This window comes from Neopelma chrysocephalum, unplaced genomic scaffold (assembly GCF_003984885.1).
Source record: "Neopelma chrysocephalum unplaced genomic scaffold, ASM398488v2 Primary Assembly neopelma1_81, whole genome shotgun sequence".
Classification (NCBI taxonomy): Eukaryota; Metazoa; Chordata; class Aves; order Passeriformes; family Pipridae; genus Neopelma; species Neopelma chrysocephalum.
This window is the reverse complement of record NW_020897743.1, coordinates 477,051-498,938: the sequence shown is the minus strand read 5'-3', so window position 1 is coordinate 498,938 and position 21,888 is coordinate 477,051. Positions and strand designations below refer to the sequence as shown.

At 39.3% G+C, this 21,888-nt stretch overlaps 1 protein-coding gene across 4 annotated transcripts in view; it reads left to right on the top strand.

Annotated features, from left to right (window-relative positions):
• The first annotated feature begins 35 nt into the window (after positions 1-35).
• RPS6KA6 (ribosomal protein S6 kinase A6) overlaps positions 36-21,888 on the top strand; it is a 36,421-nt gene continuing 14,568 nt past the window's right edge. Inside the window, exons 1-10 of one of the 4 annotated variants that reach the window (XM_027690431.1) lie at positions 36-150; positions 7,934-7,993; positions 11,668-11,784; positions 14,071-14,152; positions 14,929-15,009; positions 15,550-15,629; positions 18,436-18,542; positions 18,813-18,850; positions 19,807-19,949; positions 20,732-20,802. In XM_027690431.1, the coding sequence (XP_027546232.1) occupies positions 76-150; positions 7,934-7,993; positions 11,668-11,784; positions 14,071-14,152; positions 14,929-15,009; positions 15,550-15,629; positions 18,436-18,542; positions 18,813-18,850; positions 19,807-19,949; positions 20,732-20,802 (854 nt within the window). In that variant the 5' untranslated portion in view covers positions 36-75. Of the gene's footprint in view, positions 151-585; positions 605-6,161; positions 6,679-6,778; positions 7,994-11,667; positions 11,785-14,070; positions 14,153-14,928; positions 15,010-15,549; positions 15,630-18,435; positions 18,543-18,812; positions 18,851-19,806; positions 19,950-20,731; positions 20,803-21,888 lie in introns of those variants that run through there. The other 3 variants (XM_027690432.1, XM_027690430.1, XM_027690429.1) reach the window with 3 other exon arrangements.

Here is a 21,888-nt window from a genome sequence, read left to right as displayed (position 1 = left end):
GGCAGCGCCCGAGCCCCGCCGCCAGCGCCGCCGGCCCCCGGAGCGGCTGAGCCGCCGCGCCCGCACAGCCGGGACATGGTGCCGTGCGCGCCGCTGGACGACGAGCCGCAGCCCTGCCGCAAAATGGAGCTGTACGTGAGCGGCGCCGAGGTCAGTGCGGGGCGGAGGGGGGGGGGACGCGCCGGGCCGGCCCCGCGCCCCGCCCGCACCTGCGGCCGGCCCGGCCTGCCTCGGCCGAGCGGGGCTCCGCCGACGAGCCTCGCTGCCCCCTCGGACCGCCCGCCCTCCTCCGGGATCCCCCTCCGTTCCTCCGCGGTCCCCCGGCCCGGCCCCGCTCGGCCCTCCCGCGCCACCCGCCCCCGTGCCGGGCTGAGCCGCCTGCGAGCCCCGCGGCGGCCGCGGGCCCGGCGCTGCCCTGGGCGGGCGGGGACACGTGCGGAGGTAGCGGGACTCGGCCGGGGAGGCCGGGGCTTTGTGTCGCCCCCCCTTCCCCCCGTGTCACAGGTGTCCGGCCCCGCTCCGCGAGAACTCGGTTTGGTGGCCGTGGAAAGTTACTTTAAGTTCTGCTGAATATTTGCGCGTGTTATCGTGGCTGCGCGTCCAGGTAGGTTGTCGCCGGAGAGGTCCCTTTGCCTCCTCCTTGGATAACTACACGTTAATTATCACACACACGTTCTCTCAGCGGAGAGAACCAGGAGTGCCTGAGTGAGCTTTCGATGCTTAAACGCTGAATAACTAACTGTACATTAATTATCACACACACAGCGAGTGGAGAGAACCAGGAGTGCCTGACTGAGGTACAGGAGTGCCTGAGCGAGCTTTGGATGCTTAAACGCTGAATAACTAACCATACTTGAGTTATCATACACACAACAAGCAGAGAGAGCCAGGAGTGCCTGACTGAGCTCTGGATGCTTAAACGCGTTTAAAAACCGGGGAACATCTCCTAGGTATTGCTTAGCACTCGAAGTGCTTCCATCAGCAAGCACCAGACGCTGTTTAAAAGGAAATAAAAAGGTAAAGCTGGTTGTGTTGCAACGATCTCCGTGCCTCAGCAGAACGTGGTGCTCGGGTATTAAAACTCTTGCACTTTGAAATCAGGAGCGTGGGATTGCGTATCGAGTATCGTCAGGTATGACAAATAAAAGATTGCACCGAGGTCTGTTAGACACACAAAAGATGTTATCTAAATAAAGCTGCTTCAAACTGGTCCGACTTGCTTTCTGGGATGCAGCAGACCTTTCTTATTGAAAGTAAAAAGGTCTGTGGCAAAATCATGTCTAAGTACAAAGTGTGCAAAACAGGCGTAAGGTAGAGCTTTGGGAAGAGTGAAAGGATGTCCAGTTGAATTTTTATGCTCTGATAAAAATTCATACATACAAAGGGAAAAAACCCCAAATCTTTTAGCGTTTTTAATATTTGGTTATTTTTAGTACCACTTCCAAGTGCAATAATTACTGGACATGCATTTTTACACCGTGGCTGCTACACTCTAATATTTTAAAATATTCTAATGATCTAATAATACTTTGATGCAGTCCCTGTACCTTAATATTAGAGAAATCCTAATTATGTTAGTGAAGCTACAGGATTAGAAAGTCAGCAGAAGTATTAAGGCTTATTTATTCGTCTTGCAGTTTGTAAAAATAGTGTGTTGTAGTCGAGGTATGAAACTTAATGAAAGTCTGAGAACTCTCTTGGTCTTGCTGATCTGTTCTTCAGGAATATTGTTGTTGTCATAACCCATAAGTGCATCTCAGGGATGTGCTGTAGTTTTCACTTGTTGGATTTTCATATTCACGTGGTTTGGGGGTTTAGCAAGGCGTATTTTATGTTAAAATGAATTTTGGTTTGGAGTTTCACTTTTAATTTTATAGAGTTAACTGTAGCCCATAGTCCTTGTATTGGCAGAGAGATCTTGGGGACCTGGGCCTTGCTGGAACTGCAGTCAACAGAGTTACTGTGAAACAGGTTTTTATTTTGAAGATTAGCTTGTTCTTCCTGGTGTTCATCTGTTGTGGAATAGGAAAAACCTGAGGAGTCTGTTTGTTGACTAAATTGAGGATTATTAGCAATAAGTGCATTTGCAGTAGCTCTTGTGTTGACTTGAGTAAATAGGGTTGGCAAGGGAAGGATGTTATCTTGAAGCACCAAAATTTGTTTCCTACCTTCAAGTCACAATAACAACATGAACTTTGGGAAGAAATTATTGAAATTTAGGATTGGATTATTCTGCCCTTTTTTGGGAGGGTCTTTGAAATGCTGAGGGTTTCGGGCTGAGCACGGTGCTGTTCCTGTCTGTCCTTGTATTCCTGTGACTGTCACTTGTGGAGTTGTGTGACTCTGGGAATTCCCTAAGCCCAGGTAGGAAGAGTTGGTGTCATGCCGTTTAAGCTTCAAACATCCAGTGAACTTCTTTCCTCCTGAATATTGGATTAATAAGCATTTTCATGGTAGTAAAAATAGGCGTGAGGATGTTGATTATAATCAGCTGTTGTAGATTATTAAAATGTGATTACAGTCTACAAAGAAACAGAAAAATAATTGTTCACATTTTATTGATCAAGCTGTGTGAAGTGCAGAAATACTTGGAATTGGGCAGAATATGGTAATTTGGATGTTTCCTGCCCACTGGACAGGGAGGATTGCATTTAACAGGACTGTGTAGTTGACGTAAGCACATGCTGTGTGCAATCCAGGAATATTGGGAATTGCATAAATGCAACCTCACACTCAAATACTTCTTTTTTGCAAGAAATACCTCAGAAACCAGTTGCTTAATTGCCTGGTTGTGACAAGGAAGACAAAGCTGAAACAGCAAAGTGCCTGAAAACTCAAATATTCTTCTGGAAAACTGGGCTGCATTGAAAATTGTTGCCCTCCCAAAGGCACGCTCAGGAGCTGAGCTCTGCTGCTGTTGTGCAGGAGCTGCTGCCCGTGCCAGTTGAAATAAATACATCTTTGATTTCGGGCAGTGTTTTCAGTGCATCCTCCAGAGCATGTTGGGAGCCTGGGCTGTCAGAGGCCACTGAATTTTGTCAGTGTTGGGGGTTGCATAACTCCTTTGTGAGTAATTACTGGCAGTGACGTGGATGACTCAGCTACCTAGTTGTGCATCTCTGAAAATCTCCACAACCCCGTGGTGTTACCTTAAGGGAAGAAAGTAAAAGTGCTGCCCCTAATTTGAATGAAGTGCCCTCAGCCACTGCAACAATTTTAGAAAGACTTTTCAGAACAAGTTGCCTTTAAAAGAAAAAAAAGTATGCACATTAATGCTCTTAAAGGGAAAACAATGAGTGTCTTTATGCATTGAAAAGTGCTGCAATGCAATAATAATGATTTTCTGGTTTGGAATACCACTTTTAAAGATAATTTTGGAAATGTGCTGTGGTATTCTGGGCTCTAAAAGGAGCCAAGTGGGCTGTTGCAGGTGGTTCACCTTGCTTCCTGCAGGATACCTTTGGAGAGACTTCACAATAACCCTAAATCCAAGGAATTATGTGATTTGTTAATTCATATTATATAGAATTTTGGTCTTTATGTAGATGTACTTCTTTACTACATTAAGAATAAAATTTGAAGTATGTTTTTTTCATCAAGTTTAAGTCTTACCCTTTTCCAGAATTACCTGCCATTAAACATGATTTTGAGGCTGGCTGGTTTATGCCCTTTGATTCTGGAGTTACAATCATAAAGATCTCAAGTGCTTTAGTAATTCAGTGATCCCTGTGCTTGGGGTCAGGTTTGTGTCTTGTCAGAGCTGTAACTAGTTTGAGGCACATGTAATTCTGATATCTCATAATGGGAAGGATCAAAATGTTCCCTTAAAACCAGTAATTATATGTTGCTGAAGGTTTGGTGTCCTGGCTGAATGTCTGATTTATTTGCCATAGGAAAAGAGCTTTATAACTTTCCCTCGTAATTGATTATGGGTTTCAGTTTTTTTAATTTATTTTATAAGGCAGATTGTTTTGTCTTCCTCAGTTGGTGTGTTAAAGAGTGCGTGAGAATAGTGGAGAAGAGTTGGGGATGTTTCATAGGAAGATCATGTGTCTTTAAGCTTCACTTTTCTTCACATTGACTTCTAGATATTTAAAAAAAAATAATAGAACCCCTCACCTTTTTTGGCTGTGCACAGAACCCTCGAATTCCTCAGAGCTATCCCAGGAATTACTCAGTAGGCCAGTGTGTTGCTAATTAAGTTAATGATTCAAACTCTCTATAAATGTAATTAAGAATAAATGAGGAACAAATGTAATCGTCCTAACAGGATTTCTGTTCAAAGGATTTGTTTTCAAAGTCTTTTTGAAATAATTGGGGTTTCTAACGTAAGCTTCCACTGGAATATTTTGAAATAAGTATTTGAGGTGGTACTTCTGTCTGTGGGGAAGGGAACTGGTTAGTCCTGTGTTCATTTGGGAGAATTAAGGTGCAGGTCTGCTGTTGCTGCAGTGACTTTCCAAATGGAAGGAGGAACTGTGGAGGAATCAGGAGCTTTTGGTGATCCTTAGGTAGAATTTTACCCGTTTGAAGCCTCCAAGATTTTATGGGAGTGGAATATGCTTTCCACTTCTAATAATTGTGTGATGATAAAATTCCCAGTTCTGCTTTTTCTAGACCATTTTAAATTCTGTTTGAATGCCTAAATGAAGACCTGTAGGAACGGGGCAGGATGAACCAGCTTTACACCTTCTCCTGCTTTTCCTCGTGGTTTGGCATTTTTGCTGACCTTTGGCTTCTTTCAACCAAACCCTACAGACCCACCAAACCATCACACATTTACCAATTAAGTGGCCAAAAACATCCTTAATATGGGGGGGAAGAGGGTTCAAATCTTTGGTAACACTGGGATTCCTCTGTAATTATCAGAAGGAAAACATGTGCAATAGTAGGTGAGCCTTTCAGCAGCCCACAACGCCCTTTGGATATTCTCCCAAGGGAATGGGGTCTGGTCCTGGCTGGTCATGGGATCCAGGGCAACTATTTAAATCAGGAACAGTCAGGACTCAGAGCATTGGCTCCCTGAACCTGCACCTCTGGAACAGTAAGTTCTTACCTGCCAGGTGGTCTGACCTAAGCTTGGAGCTCATCTATTGACATAGTTTCTTTTGTTATTTTGTATTAATCAGCAACATGAAGCACTTTCTGTAATTTCCTGAAGTTGCATTTGGAAAGGTTGTCGCTGTTTGCTAAATGTCTGAGTTTCAGGTTGTGTTTTTGTGGAAGTTAATATTTAAAATGGTCAGTTGGTTGTAGGACTTTCACAGCACTGAACCGTAAAATGATTCAAGGATGAAGGAATCTCTTTAGAATCATAGCATGGCTTCTTTAACTGTTCTCTTTATAGAGATCTGTGTTTCTATTGGTTAATAATAAAGTTTTTACATTCATAGATATTTAGTATTTAGTATTTAGTAATTACTTAGAGGTGAAAATAGTTGTGTTCTACGTATGTTTGTGCATAAATATTCATGATTAAATCACTAAAAGGAGTTGCACTTTGATTGAGGAAGCTGAATTTTGTATCTGCTTTCCACAGAGGTGGGAAATAAGTATTAATGGTCACTTTTCTTTTTTGCCTAATAAGGGGGACAGTGGAAACTTCTAGTTACTGAAACTTGGCCAATATAAGTAATTGAACAGTAAAGATATAATTTTGCCATTGACTTTTTTAATTGAATGACTAAAACTCCTGGAGTTCCGACAGGTTTGTTGTGTTTTGTTACTTGTTTTTTTTTTTTTCTTTCTTAATGGACAGTGACCAGGGTTCACAAAGAAATAAGGCAGAAGTGTAGTTGTTATATTAAGTAATAAAAGTAGATTCATGCCCTTGAACATGAAATTCTTTGGAGTAGAAGTTGGCAGGTGTCCCAGTCTGTATCGGAAGAGAGAGACTGAGCAGGAAAAAACAAACACAGTCCAAGGAGCAACAATGAAGGGGAAAAGTGTACAATAGGAAATTGTTAATTAAGATGATTGCCTGCCATAAAAAAATCCAATAACTTAGTGTATTTGATTTGCCAGCAGGTTGAAAGTCTGGTTGTATGGTGTGCTCAGGGACAAAATAGATCAAATAACACACTGATTTTTGGGTTCAAAACCCCATTTTTTGTGGCTGATTGCCTTTTTTGCTGTTTTCAGTGGTTCCTGAGATAAAATGTAACAAAATTTGGAAAATATTGACCATAAATAAAGAAAGAAAAGGTGAAATGTGCACTAAATTTGCTTCAAAATGAAGTCTGTGAATGACAAATGAGGATCTTGAGTGGAAACCCCTTTTATTACTAGGTCCAAGTATGTTTTTTGGACAATTTTGGTGGGTCTCACATGAATTTACACTTGAGTGTAATTTCATGATACTGTGAAAAGAAATTACATGGCATCATCTGAAGTGAGGTTGGAGGTCAGAGCTGGGCTGAAATTTGGTGTTTTTTCGTGATGTATTGAGTTAATTCACACAGTAATAAGGCATTGTGGGTGTCTCACCCCTCCCAGCATCTAATTTGGAAAAAAAAATATTTGGGCAAAAAAAGGAAATAAATGATGTAAATTTGTAGCACTGGGTTCTCAATTCAGGGTAATGGGTGAGTGATTTTAGGCTTTTGGAAATAAGGGGGGTAATACAGGAGAGATGGATGATGAACATGAGTTGAACATACCAGGGCTTGGTTAAACTGAGTTCATGTGAGGAGTGTGTGTGTAAACTGGGGTTCTAATAAACAGAAACTTGAAGAGTGAAAATAAATGAAGCCTCTGCTATTTCTTTATTTTTTTTAAGTGAGGATATAATCCAAAAATAAGTGCCGGTGTCTTGACGCAAAAATTAGAGATTTAATTTTATCAAAGTCATTAATTTATGAATTAGCTGTTAAAAGCTCCAGTTAAAATCAGGAGTGTGTAGCAGCAGTGGAAGTGGTTGAGGTTTGCTGGGGTGGTACCAACCTGCCTCTCCAGCCCTTCCTGTTCATCCACATTTGGGGGTTGGTTTAAATAGGGGCATGGTCTGGGTGGCATTTCCAGAGTCTCTGTGGTCCCATGTTTTACCAATTCCCATATTTTGGTATCTTAGGCAGGAATTTTAGATGATTTCAGAAGTACAACAACAACAACAAAGTCATTACCCAGTCTAAGAACTTAATGGTTCAACTTCTTATTTCAGTAAAAAAATATTGTTTGAATTTCCTTCTGTTATTTCTGATATTTTGGGGTGAGATCTGTGCCACATAAAGGTAGTGATGGTGAACAATACACATATAAATTAGCAGGTTTTACTAGCAAAATGCATAATGGGATTCACCCATTTTTGTCAGGTATTTCCAGTTTTTAATTAATGCTTTGCATGTCTGAGCAGAGCACGTCCTTCATATTTCTGAGGTTTGGTATTTTTTTAAAGTTTCAGAGTTGAATTGTTTGTTACTTAGGGAGAGCTTTAACTTCTAAACTTTTTTTTCATTGCAACCCTGGACTTGCTGTTTACAAAAAGACTTGAAATCACTTGTAAATCTTTTCTCTTCAAACTGCAAATTAATTTTCATCATGAGATTTTAGGGTTTTAGTCTCTGAAAAGCATCTGTACACAAATTTTGTGCATAACGGGGATTTTATATGAGTGTCATCTTGTATGGATGGTGTCTATAGCTTTTAAAGAAGGAATTTTAAACTAATTCCAATTAAATAACACTGGCATAATAATAATGATGGCATTTACAAAGGGATATGCTAAATGATACATAAGGGAGATGCTAAATATAACTACTGAGTAGTAGTGTTTGTTTGAAACTACAGTTTTAAATTAGAGCAACAAGAACATGAGTTTTCACTTGTGTGCTCTGAAATGTAAATTGGTCAAATGAGGAACTCTGTTAATTTGAAATTGTTGTGTTTTAATGTTGTTTTTTTTCTTTCCTTTTTTTTTCCTCCTTCCCCTCTCCAGCTAAATGGCCTTAAAATGGCAGATGAGCCCATGGAGGAAGGTGAACCATATTCCTACCACGTAAGTGTGTTTGGTATCTGCTCACTTCAGGCACTCAGTAGCATAACTTGCTTTGGAAGTAAAATTTATGCTTTCCCTGCTCTCTAATAACTTTTGAACCCATCATTTTCTTTGACCAAGATCTGAAGAGACTCTTCAGTCTCAAAGATGATTTTGGAAATTAGTGCCTGGGTAGAGGCTTTAAGTGACTTGTTTGGGAAAATCTGCTGTGTGAGGCAGAGCTTCATGGAAAGATTCCGTGTGCTGGAGAGCCTCAGAAAATGCTCAGGCCACCCTTGAACCTTTTATACAGATGCTTCATGTTGCTCTTGCTACACTGTCATCTGCTCTTCCTTTGTGTTTTTAACACATTCAGAGCTCAAAAGTCCTTAATTCCTGCTGTTTTAGAACAGAATTAATTTTTACGCCAGTATGTTAATTTTTGCTTTTATGTAGAAATACCCCAGATAAGCCCTATTGAGCATGATTTTTGCCCAGTGCCTCGGTGATGTGTGTGTTTGGGAGATGCTGAAGGTGAGTGTTCTGTGTGCTGCCTAAACCTGGGACTGAACTTCACCCTAATCCTGTGTGTGGTGAAACACCTGACTTTGCAAGGAAAAATTGGACATCATTTTTCAACACAGCCATCCTTATGTTTTTGATCAAAATCATAAAGAGGGTGTCAGATATCTCTTGCCCAGAGAGGTGGTGGACTCCCCATCCCTGGAAGTGTCCAAGGCCAGGTTGGACGGGGCTTGGAGCAACCTGGGCTAGTGGAAGGTGTCCCTGCCCATGGCAGGGGGTGGGACTGGATGAGCTTTCAGGTCCCTTCCAACCCAAACCAGTCTGGGACTCTATAAGTAAATCTTATTGCCAGCTGTAACCACTGCTTTGTGTTGCAACACCTTTTGTAAGTGAGGGATTTGGAGAATAAACTCTTGGGGATAGAACCATGTGGTGCCTGGACATTTCCCCGTGTGAAGCAGTAAATAAACAGTGTCAGAGCTGCCTCACATGGAGCAGGGAGAGCTGAGCAGTGGCTTGTCTGTCTTTCTGTCTTTCACTGTTCTTCAACCAGGAGCAGGATGTTGCTGAGCTTGTTTGTCGGGTGCTGGAGCCACATCGCAGAGAGGCTGGAACAAGTCAGGTGGCACAAAGCCACCCGGTGTTCCTTTGAGCACTTCTGCTCCTGGAGAACCTGCTGGGAATAGTTCCCTCTGGTGCAGGGCTCGGTGGGAGCTGGTACCTGAGCTCAGAAATAATCTGCTGCTCGAGCAGCAGAGCACAGAATCAGATAACCAAATCTTGCAATTTGTGGAGGCCAGACTAGAAATGAAAATGAAACTGGCTGGTGGCTGTTCTGCTCTTTATCTGCTCGGGTCTTGTCGAGGTCTCTATGCTTCAGTCATGCCAGTTTTTAGTACCTTAACGCTAGTTAAGTAGGTGAAATTACATAGACGTTTTTTGTGAAGGGTAAAACACTTTTTATAAGAAAATAACTCATTTCATCCATCTCAAGTTAGTCTTTATTTGCATGGAAAACATTTTTCTCCCGAGTTCACATTCAGAAATACTCTCAGTCTCCGCAGCAACCACGTGTGATGTCACAGGCTAATGACTCGAGGTGGGTGATAAACACCGGAGAGGGTGAACTCTTAAAGATCTTTTCTCATGCAAAGGTTCCCAGTGTTTAGGAATACAAATTAGGATGGTGAAGAAAAAAGGCTTCTAAATAGAGTATTTACATATTTCTTAGGAAGAACCAGCCATTAAGTCTGTTGTACAACTTGGTGTATAATTAGACAACTTGCTGCTTTCATCAGGTGACTTGAATTGCTGCTGTTCTTACCTGCCTTAAATTAGGCAGTGTTTAAAAAAATAGATGAAAATGAAAAGATAGGTGCATCTTTGCTCAGAGCACATATTTGCATAATCACCAAGATGGATGGAGGAGATGAAGGTGGGACATTTGCCCTGGATCTTCAGTGTTTGTCCGCTGGGTTTTGTGACCAGAGAGGGAAATAAAGTAGTTTGGAGTGTGACTTACTGAATTAACATTGTTTCCAGCAGTGCCTTGTGTTCAAACCCACCTTTGTGTGGGAAGCAGGCGGAACAAACAGGCCTTTCCCAGAAAGAGAGTGAAATAAGAGATAGAGGGGAGGGGAAGGACTCGTGTGCTGGACTGCACTCTGTGAATACACTAAGATGTGTGTTTGAACTCTTTCTTTTTCCCTCTGGACAAACAAAGCAATTAAGGCAGAGGCAGTTAATGCAGTGTGATGATTGCCTCTTTTTTTACCTTTAATTATTGCAGTAAGTATGGATGAATTTAGGTGATCTGATTTCTAAACTGAATTTCTGTGTAAACCCACTTAGAGAATTTCATCCAGGTGCTTCTGTATCAAGCCTGAAAAAGCTGATTACAAGTTTTAATGCACAGTCTTGGGCAGCAAGACTTTCTATAGTCAACCTGACTATAGAAATGTTATCTAGAATGAATATAGAATGATGTTCTTTCTGAAAAGCAAGTGTTTCATCAAGTGGTCAGGCCTTTGTCTGGTGCTGTTTGCACTTGTCATCCAGGGACAGTAACACACAGGAGGTTGGTTGGGTGTTTCTCTGGGTCTCTGCTAAGAGAAGCTGTCAAGATGAAGACCTTAAAGAGAGGTTAGGAGACAGCTAATAATAATTTGGATGCCCCAAAAGTGAAGTACTGCAAATCAGGTGGGAGTTTTTTTGTGATTGGGTTGTGTACAAGAAGTTTGTTGATATTCTGTGTAGGGCTGAGAGGTTCTGTTCCTTCTCTGTGCAAGCTGAGGTTGCTGTTGTAGGTCTTAGCACATAATTTTGAATTTCAAGGGTGCTTATTTTGCCATCTCACTCATTTTGGCTCCCAGCAGCTTCTCTTACACCATAAAAGCTGCAATACCTCATCAGATTTGTTTTCATCATGAATGTTTGTCTTTTCACAACTGGAGCTGCTTTGCTCAAGATGAGAGGGACATGGAAAAGTCAACAGAACATTAAATCACTCACCTACCTCAGAATTACCCTCCTGAAGGAGGTCTCCACACAGGATAATCTTCCCAGGAGCTCTGCACCCAGAGCTGTTTCTTCTCTTGGGTGCAAGAATTCTCAGAGTCCTTAAGATGACTCACATTTTATTTATGGTCTTCAAACGATGCCTGTTCCTCAAGCTACAAATGGATGGCCAGAGTTATTATTTGCTGCCATGAAAAGCAATAATTACCCTAAATGATGAAATTCAATTTGGCTTTCATTAAGACTTATTTCAGGAAAGGGAAAGATGAGAAGAGTAATCACTGGGAAAACTAAGGGCTGCTGAAGAGAAGTGAAGCACAGAAGTCTTGGTTGAAAAATCTGTACATTTATCCTTTTCATGTAAAAAAAAAATGCATTTTTGCTGTAGCTGAAATATTTCTGGCAAAAGGAAATGGACATTCTTTGAGAATTTTGTTTCAATTTAGAAATTTTAGATGCATCTATTTAAGAAAGGATGGATGGGTAAACTCTTCATTTGAACAGCTTTCTTTTATGCCTTGTTAGAATTTCAGATCTTTTATTAAGATAAAACCAAACCAAGAGAAAACCCCAAGTATTTACATGCTCTTCTAGCAAGAGTTGGTTAATTCAGGCCTGTTCACTGTTGTATTTTGTTTGCTTTGAAACAACAGGATGAAGGAAGTGTGAAAGAAATTCCTATTACACACCACGTGAAAGAAGGATGTGAGAAGGCAGATCCAGCACAGTTTGAACTACTTAAAGTTCTTGGACAGGGATCATTTGGAAAGGTAAGATGATAAAATAACCTGGGAAACATATTTCAGGTTTTTCATTTTGCTGTATCTGTCAAGTGATCTGCAGCTTAAAGACACTAAGTGAACAATTATTCAAATAGCAAAGAGAAGAAATATGGCAGCTTTGTTACAATAATTTCTTTTTGTAATGTGCCACTTGGTGTCACATTGCAGAAATGAAATCTAATATCTCAGTCACTGGTTTGAAACAATAGTAGTTGAAATATTAATCCAAGTGTATAAGAAGGTAATTTATTTTTTAAAACCAGACTCAAACTAGTTCTTTTACAGCACATACAAAGTAGTCAGTCAGCTTTACATATGTTTCCATATTCCTCTTCTTCTGCTGGTTCTGTGTGTTTAAGCAGGAACAAACCTCTGCATGGGATTGAATGAGAGAGGAAAAAAACAGACATTAGGAAGGCATTCTGTGAATGAGTGATAGCACAGAAAAAAGACTTTTAAATATTTCTTAATGTTTTACAGCTTAAGAAACATTTCATCTGGTAATGTTGGTTGCCAATTCCCCCATACACTTCTCATTGTCAGAACCTAAAAAACCTCCTATATTTATTATTCTTGAGTTGAGATGTCCTAAGCTGTCTTAGGGTTTAGCACATCTTAGCCCTGACTCAGACAGATTTTACTTCCCAGAGTTCAGGCTTTTGAAACCTGGCAGTGCTTGGCTCAGGAACCAGTTTAGGAGCTGGGTGGTGACTGAACAGAGATCTTTTTATCTCTGTTGCTTTCCATTGGAAAGAGAAAACAAACAGGGAAGATCAGTGGCTGTTGCCTTCGTGGTGTTTTGTTTTCTCTTTCCAGTTCCTGCTTCCCAGGGACCTTCCTTTGGGTTTGGCAAACACCAAGTTGGTTTACTGTAGCCTTTTTTTGACATCAGGGCAGGATTTAACACTTGCAGAGAAATAAAGGGTTAAACTTGTCCATCACTGAATTTCTCTCTTTGGTAACTTTCCAAGGCAGATGTGGGGTTATGGAGACTTGATCTGCAAATTAAATAAATCAGTAGTGCTTCAGTTGTTTTCAGTGGCAGCTGTTTTGGGCCTTATCAGCTAAAATTTGAAGTCCTTACATCCTCACAAGCTGCTAGTTATTAAGCACTAAAATATTTGTATGTGCTTATTATTATTATTTCCTTTTATAATTGTGATTGTATTCATCTACAGATGTTTTCTTAGTTGCTGGTGTTCAAATTATTCCCTTTATTTGAGTATCAACATGACCTAAGAGGAGAGCAGTGCTATAGGTCAGTCATTGAGCAAAACTTCATAAAACAAAAGGCCTGATAACCTTGAAATATTTTTCTTCTAACCAGAGCTTAAAATAAAAACAACCCTCTCCCAACCCTGTCCAATTTAGTCAGTGACAGTGTTTGAATTTCTGATTGTAGAATGGAAAATTTGACAAGATTATGTTAAAAATACATACAATTTCTAGATAGTTAATAATTTCCAACAAAGTATATGTGTAAATAAATCCAGCATTAATGAAAGTCTGAATAAGGTGAGATCAGAGAGGCAATTTTGGGGAGCTCTTGGCTCTCTCTTGTGACTTCTACATTGTTTTTTGCAGCAGAAACATTCCTCTTAACTAACAATTGCTCTTAAAAGAACAGCAGTTTAGGAAGAGAAGCACCTACCAACCCATTTTGTAAATTGAAAAACCCAGGAGTTTGAATATTAGTAGAGATTCCTGTATTTGGAAGGTGTTATTTTATATCATATTAGGCTTTTCTTAGTGTCAAGTTATGTTCCATCTATCTTTAAAACTCTCCTGGAAAGAAGAGAGTGGAAAAACTTGTTGGAGTTGCTATTCCAGAGGGAAAGGGTGCTTTGATCTTAAATGGTGAGGTTTCCTTGCTTTCATCTCCCCACTTGTACAGAATTCATTAATAAAACCCGTTCCATGTTTGAGACTTTGGGTCTTAAACCACAAAAAAAATCTCTTGGGACGTGGCAGAAGAACCAGAATTGTCCTTGTCCAAGAAAATGATAGAAAGAAACAAATTTCTGTAAATGATTATTTGATAAATAAAGAAAGAATCTGTAGTTTCTGACCACTGTGATCATTCAAAGAGCTTGGTGCTGCTGCAGCTCTAATCTGATTAAGGAAATGCAATTTTGCTCTTCCTTGAAGGTGTGTGCTCAGGAAAGAACACTGAAAACTGCCTGGAATTAATAGGAGCTTTGCAAATGCTTTGTGAGAGTTGATATTTGATTACTCAGCTTGCAGTAATTTTAACAATGGGCTTTATCTTGCCAGGTCTTCCTTGTGAGGAAGATAATTGGTCCTGATGCTGGGCAGCTTTATGCAATGAAAGTATTGAAAAAAGCTTCTTTAAAAGGTATGTGTGTGGCTGAATTGAAACTTGAAAACATGGATTTTGGTGCACCTGTATTTTAAAAGGTTTCTTTAATCTGAAATGTTTGTCAGTGAGTTCATACCAGTAGCTTTTTTCCAGACTGACTTGTGAGTTCATGTTTGAGAATTATTTTAAACCTGGCCAGGTCGCTTTAATTATGTGGTCAAAAATACTCTTTCAAAATATTAAATTGCATTATTTAATTCTGGTTAGGTTTTTTTCATTATATGAAAACAAATTAATTTCATAAACAATTCTCCTTTTGTCTTTTGTTATGTTCAAACTTTGCTGTGGTTAAAATTCAGTCATTCCCTCTCATTCTGGGAGCCAGAGCCAGGAGTGTTTTGGCTTTCAGGAGACACTTTAATGGGTGCAGGTCCACTGTGTGTGAATAGGGACTGTTATAGTTGAAGAGGAAAAAGTATAAGAAAAGAAGAAAATATATATTCAGTACAGATAGTTAATTCAGAAGTTGATGTTGAAATCTAGATGGCAGCTTTTTTTCTGGGAAGTAATGTGGATTATCACCAAATACTGGGATGTATTGGGAAAATGATGACAATAAGGAAGCTGTGGCAGGTAAGGAAATAGAGTTTTGAGTGTGCTTTGAGGAGACTTAAACATTAAAAAGAAATAAGGTACAAGGAAGGATATTCCTTTAGACAGCAAAGCCTTTCCACGGGCCCATTTCTGCTCTGTTTGTCTTGTACCAAATCCATTTGTTTCATTCTGGTCTCTTCTTTTCTTCTCGCCCCCAGTTCGGGATCGAGTTCGTACAAAAATGGAGAGGGATATTTTAGTAGAAGTAAATCATCCCTTTATCGTCAAACTGCACTATGGTGGGTATATAGATTTATTTTTCTTGTGCTACACTTCCTTTCATTACTTTGAAGGCACAGCTGCTCTTGTTCTTCCTCATTTTTGTAGGGTCCAAGTTAGGTTCTAGTAACTTTAAATCACAGGACTGAAGAAAAAAACAAAAGAAATGTAAATACACACCTGTATAAAAGTTTTAGGTGAAGTTCTCCTGAAATTAAAGATTTGGCAAATTCTTACAAATTCAGCAGAGATTTTTTTTTTGCTTTTCATTGAGTAAAACGAAACCAGAGTAATTAACATCCTTGCTGTTTCCCTGTTTGACAAAGGAGAAATGAAAGAACAGTATTTTAATCATCTCTCATGACTAAGATTTTCTTCTGTGAAGAAGTGAGGAATCATTCAATAAATTACCTCATGTGCCGCTGAATTATTTCAGCTCCATAACAAAAGTATTGCCTGTGACTGAAATTTCCTGGTTGTAAATCACTCAGATCTATTTTGTAGATCAGCTTTGTCACACAACTATTGATTTTTATTCTCTTTTTTTTTTTTTTTTTAAGCCTTTCAGACTGAAGGGAAGCTCTATTTAATATTGGATTTTCTCAGGGGAGGAGATGTATTCACACGATTATCCAAAGAGGTAAGTACCTAAAATTTTATCTCCACTCTACTCTTAGACAGAGGTTGTTTTTTCTTGGTATGGGATTACCTTTTAAAGCTGTTTCCCCCCATATTTCTTGTCATACTCAAGTTTTAGTAACTTAGTTGGGCTTTCCTTACATATTCTAGAATATATTCTGTCCTTAAGAAACCTGAGTGTGTATTGATTAGTAGCCTAAGTTTTAATTTGGTATCTGCAAAGTACAGTTCTTTTGTCTAAAAATGTTTTGTTGCTTGGAAACGTAACTGAAGTAAATGAATATTTAGCACTGAAGAAAGGGGATATTATAGTTCTCCTGCTCTTAGTCAGCTGAGGTGCTCCTGGAATCCTGCAGCCCTGGGAGATTTCTGCTGCATTGTAAAATTTCACGCTGCTGGAATACAAATCCTACTCCTTAATCCCACAACATGTGAACGTGGAGTGGTTTGGAGCTCCCTATTGTCCCCCAAACCCTCACACACAACTGGACCTTGAATTTTTCATTTCTCTTTCTGTTTTCTGGAGAGAATCCTCAGAGGATGGAATATGATGCAGCCTGTTATTTTTTTTAAACATTTGCCATCAAATATTTATCACATGTTACCATAAGTGTTATGAACATGTTTAGAGGACTTTTATTTTCTTTTTGCAAACCTTTTATAGAGATCTAAATTTTTAATGGCTCAACAGCTTCACAGTAAGAGAGCTTTTCAGTGTTTTCACTGAGCTTTTCAGTGTAAATCCACTTATATTGCTAAAGCACAGGAAAAGCCACTTTCTTAGATGAGAAAACAATGTTATCTGACTGATTTTTTTTTTTTTTCATGGCACGAAGGAGGTTGTTTATCCCCAGAATGTGAGGTCATGAGATAATTTGGAGTTTTTTTCCCATACACTTTCTGTAAAAATAAAGATTTTAGTTGAGGAACAGGCAAAAGAGAAGGAAGAATTTAAGGGGATTTTTAGTTTTAAGTTTTATAAGAAAGCTGAGCTTGGTAAACAGTGATAATGTCTAAGAATTGAGCTCAAAATTAATGAATGGCTGTTAAAAGCTTCCAGTGACCAACTTGTCAAAGGTTATTGGAGCAGTAGGTAGGAAAGAGGTCAAGCTCTGTTGAGTAATTATAGAGGAAATTCTGGTAGAGCAGGAAGAAGAATTCTCTTGCACCAACACAGCTGGGATTATCCAGAATGCAGCTGAGATTAGGAGTTAACTAAGGGATGCAAGTCTGTCCATCATAACACTTGCTGGGGGTTGAAGGAGGTTCCCTTTGGGAATAAAGAAATCCTGATTGTCAACTTTTCTCACTGCTGAGGCTCTATGTGTTTTTTTGGAAGACTTCAGTTACCTTCTGTGATGACTTTTAAATATTTACTGTGTGCCTAGATATAAAAAAAATCAGGGTTTTGTATTGTGGTGGGAAGGCAAGGTGATTTCCAGAGTCCATGAAAAAGCCAATGGGCAGTGCACACGAGGGGAAATTTCCCGTGGCATTTCACAAGGATTATTTTAAAGGAATTTGGTTTACTGTGATGTTATTAAAAGACTTTGGTCTTTTAACTCCAACGTGGGTACAAGAGCTTCAGCTGTGGAAGTGAGACGAGTATGTAATGAAGTTTTTATTGGTAATGTTTAATGAAGTTGACTTGCACCATGTTTAATTTGACCCAGGGAACAGCTTTAAATGTCATTATTATGGGGAGATGGGAGATTGCCATTTAGCATCATTGTGTTCTGAGATTTGCATTTTGACTGCTCCAAGGAGTAATGCCATCTAAGGAGTAAGGACATTACTTTTGCTTTTCTGATGCAGATGCAAACCAGTATCCACAGTGCTCTTCAAAGAAATCCAGGTGCCACTGTGTGGTGTAACAGCTTTATTGTTCCTACAAGGTTAACCCCTGTCATTATGGAAATGAGGGAATATTTCTGTGCCCCTGGACCAGATTACATATGTAAAATTCAAAGTACAGATCAGGGCAGCTCTAAATCAGGGAGCTCAGGGACTTTAATTTAAGCCTTGTTAGGCAGCTCCTGTGCAGCAGAGTGGCTACACCTCTTACTCCTGCTGCTTTCAACAAATAAGGGAATATTTCACTTAAACCTCACATTCAATCCAGTAATTTAAAGATTTCAAGGTTCTCCAGTAATTTGTAGAACATGACAAGAGCTAAAGCAGCTACAATTTCTGTGTATTAAATTAGAAGCAACCTGTGGAGTATTTGGAAGGGCATCTCTCTTGTGCTTTATAAGCAACATCAATTTTTCAGTGTCTCACCAGGGTTCTTGAATTTTATTTTTTTTCCTAAGAGCAGAGCAGGTTCTTCAACTCCCACTGCAAATTGTCATTGTTATTTTTAGCAGTGTTTTGTTTTTGCATGCTTTCTTCTCAATTATTTCTATTTTTTCTTTCCTAAATATTTCCTAAATATTGTTAATGTGAATTCACAGTCACCCAATACAGCAGCTAAATCATTAAATTTTATGATGCAGTGGAAAACTCTCTTTTTAGGACTGTGCCAGAAGGAGTGCTGGTGGTTAATTACACCAAATATAACAATTAAATTTATTACCTAAAAGTTAACTAAAGCTCTGCAGTAACTGCTGATGTTATTATTTAAATATTACAGGTAGTTCTTTGTGTTGTTTATAATTAACCTGTATTAGTAAATAATTTCTCTTGGGTGAATTCATGAATTAGGAGACTGATTTTGAAATTTAGGCAGACAGGACTATATTTTTTTAGATTGCAGTTTTAAAAACTGAAGACAAGATCAGAAGGTAAATCTATACAGTTCTTATTAGGTTATGTTTACAGAGGAAGATGTGAAATTCTACCTCGCAGAACTGGCCCTTGCTTTGGATCACCTTCACAGCTTGGGAATTGTGTACAGGGACCTGAAGCCAGAAAAGTAAAGTAAAATGTATTTTACCACTATTACGTGTATTTTGCTTGTTGCTTTACGTTTTCCACTGTAGTGATGTCAAAAAATTAAATACATTTTTGCTAGACTATCTAAACAAAGATAAAATATAAAAAATATATTATTTAAATTAAATAATATTCACTTATTAAAGTAAAAACAAAAGTTGGATATAATGTTTTTTAACTTCTATTTAAAATAACTACATGTAAACATTGCTCTTTATGTGTTTTGGTGAATGTGAATTTTAATTTTCAGCATTTTGCTTGATGAAGCAGGACATATCAAGTTAACAGGTAGGCAACACTCATTAGAACTTTCTGAACATCTTTCTGCATAAGCTGTTTTGTGTGTTTTTGGATTAGCACTTTGAAATACATATAAAAATGCAGGAAAAGAGTTCTATGAGGAAAATTAAAATAGATCTCTTCTAGGAAGTGATGTAAACAAAAGATGATTTGGAAACCAAATTGCTGTGAATTTCTGAAAGCTTTAAATTCCTTTTAAGGTGATGCTTTTGTACTGTAGATTTCATTATATTTTTGGATCTAAAATATTGCTGTTGGATTCCAAGAGAAAAGGAAGTTTTTTGAACTCTCAAAGATTTGATGGAATAATGGTGATGTTTATGAAATTCTGCACAGATCTGTTTAAATTTAATTCAACCTTAAAGTTCTCTCTTCCTTCTGCAACTGGAAATGATAATGGATTATTGATTAGCAATATTTCCCCTATGAAAAAAGGGATATTTAAGAGTCTCAGCGTGAGAGCTGAGCCAGTATCAAGGACTTGTGTATTCACTGGCAGGAAAAAAAGGATTCTGGGAATTAAGGAGCAGATATGCAACACTGTTCTTTACTGAACTCGAGTCAGGTTGCAGAACCATGTTGGCTTATGTAACAACAATATTTTTAGTCAGATTTTACTTATTCATCATTCAGTAATACCAGACCATGCAGACTGTGTTCCCTCTGAAACTCCTTTTTATTTCTGTCCAATTTTTTGGTGTGAATAAAGGAGGCAGTAGACACAGAAAATGAGAACTTTTGGTTATCTTAAGGCTCTAAATGTGTAATATTTCAAATATCAAGTTATTTCAGTAATAATATCGGTGGCTGTTTGTCCATTTAATGACTTAGAGAATGGTTTTGGTGGTATGTAGTGAACTAATGTCTGTGGTATCTGTAGATATATACTGGGTTTTTCCCTGAAATTCTTTACTGGCTGTGTTCTTGTGATGCTGTTGTTGTAGACTTTGGACTCAGCAAAGAATCAGTAGATCAAGAGAAGAAGGCCTATTCTTTCTGTGGTACTGTAGAGTACATGGCACCTGAAGTGGTAAACAGGAGAGGGCACAACCAGAGTGCTGACTGGTGGTCCTTTGGGGTCCTCATGGTACTGTGCTTTTGCTTCCCTTCCTAAGGTCACAAACACTGCAATGCTCTAAAAGAATGTGGTTTAATGCACTTAGAATAAGCTTGTCCAGTTTTAATTATCAATGCTTGGGTAAGGGGGTGAATTCAATAACTGAATTACCACTATAATGGCAACTCGTTAGAATAAAATTGACTTTTCACCTGCTTAGCTCTGTATGGAATCCTTACGAGGCACCATAAAGCTCATATGAGCCTTCCAGACAGTGAAATGCCAGTTTGTGTATTTATTTTGCATGTTATTGATAGTTAAGATAAAAAACCATACTTGAAGCCTTGGTTTGAAGGAGTCTGAATGGCAATTTGAAGAGTGAGCCTGTGGAAGGAATGCTGGAGTGGAGCAGTGCAATAAGTAACTGCTCCCACTTCTGCCCTTGCTGGGATACCTCAGCATCAGGCTGACATGTGCAGATTGGCATTAAAAGTAAAGTACTGTTCTAGTATTTATTATTCTTGCAGTTTTTAAAACATGGCAACGTCTGAAACTTGGTTATGGAGGAGATTTTATTGCCTTCAAGTGGCTTATAAAAGGGTGTACAATGTTCCTCCATCGTCATTAGGTCACCTTGCCACTGTTACCATCGTGTCACTGCCAGTGAGGATTTTAGATTTGTGGCATTTTGATAATCTTTTCGAAGCTCAGCCTAATTTAGAGATGATGTAGGGAAGAGTACAGTGCTTAACACTTTATTTCAGCAGCTGGGGGAAGAAGTGTTGATTGAGATGAACATTTGTTCTTTCCAGTTCGAGATGCTCACTGGGACCTTGCCCTTCCAAGGTAAAGATCGAAACGAAACCATGAATATGATACTGAAGTAAGTACCTCTTCTTACTCTTTGGGAAGTCAGAAAATGTAATTTTAGACATGTTTTAACAGCTTGTTATAACTCATTGGGCAACCTGGTCTAGTGGAAGGTGTCCCTGCCCGTGGTAGGGTTGGAACAAGATGGTCTTTGAGGTCTCTCCCAACCCAAGCCATTTCATGGTTCTGAGAGCATTCAGATAAAACAGGAACAAAAAAAATCAAAGCCCCCTGATAAGGTGTAGATCGCAGATCATAAATACCATTAAGTATCTACAGCAATTAAAGTCTTAGGGATGAATTTGTTTCCACTGTAGGTGTGTAATAAAGATAAGAAGGGTACGGTGAGTTAGAGCAGCATTATTTGCACCCCTGTTGTTGTACTCTCTTGCCACTGTTACAGCACACCTTGTTTTGTAAGCAGCAGGTGATGAGGTGTTGCTTTGTGTGTGGATGGATGGAAGGCACTTACAGGCTCTCAATTCTCATCTTAAATTGCCTCAGTTACAACAGAGGCTGTTGAGCCAGACAAACTGGGTGAGCTGGTGCTTAGTGAGTGGAGTTGTTGGGCAAATATGTTCTTGTCTGTGTTTGTGCTCAGCTCACTGAGAGTTTCCTCCAAAGCACATGAGAGCCTTGGGCCTTTGAGGGGGTGATGGGGAAGGGCAGGAGGGAGAAGCTTCATTCCCTCAGTTGGAGCTTGCCCTGAGAGTGGGTTTATATGTTGCACGTGTGAAGGGATGGATTAGAGCACAAGCTGCCCCACTTGCAGCTCCCAAGTGGTGCTGCAGCTCTGCAGAGGAATTTCTTGCCTTAGCATAAGGCATTTTCATGAAATAAAATAAATGGTAGAGTCAGGGAGCTTTTATATGATGGCTCAGTGAGCTACTTGAGGCCCTTGCTTCGAGAGGAATAGTAGCAATCACTTCAGGGCAAGTAATTGGGATTTGGTGACACTCTTCTGGTGTTGATTCTGGTGATAGGAAGGTATCTTTGAAAATATTTAGGTATTCCTGAAATAATTTTTTTACTCTGTTTTAGCATAAAGCTTGCTTGAGGGGCTTGGTGGTTTTGGTCTGACGTGTTCTTTCTTTGTTGT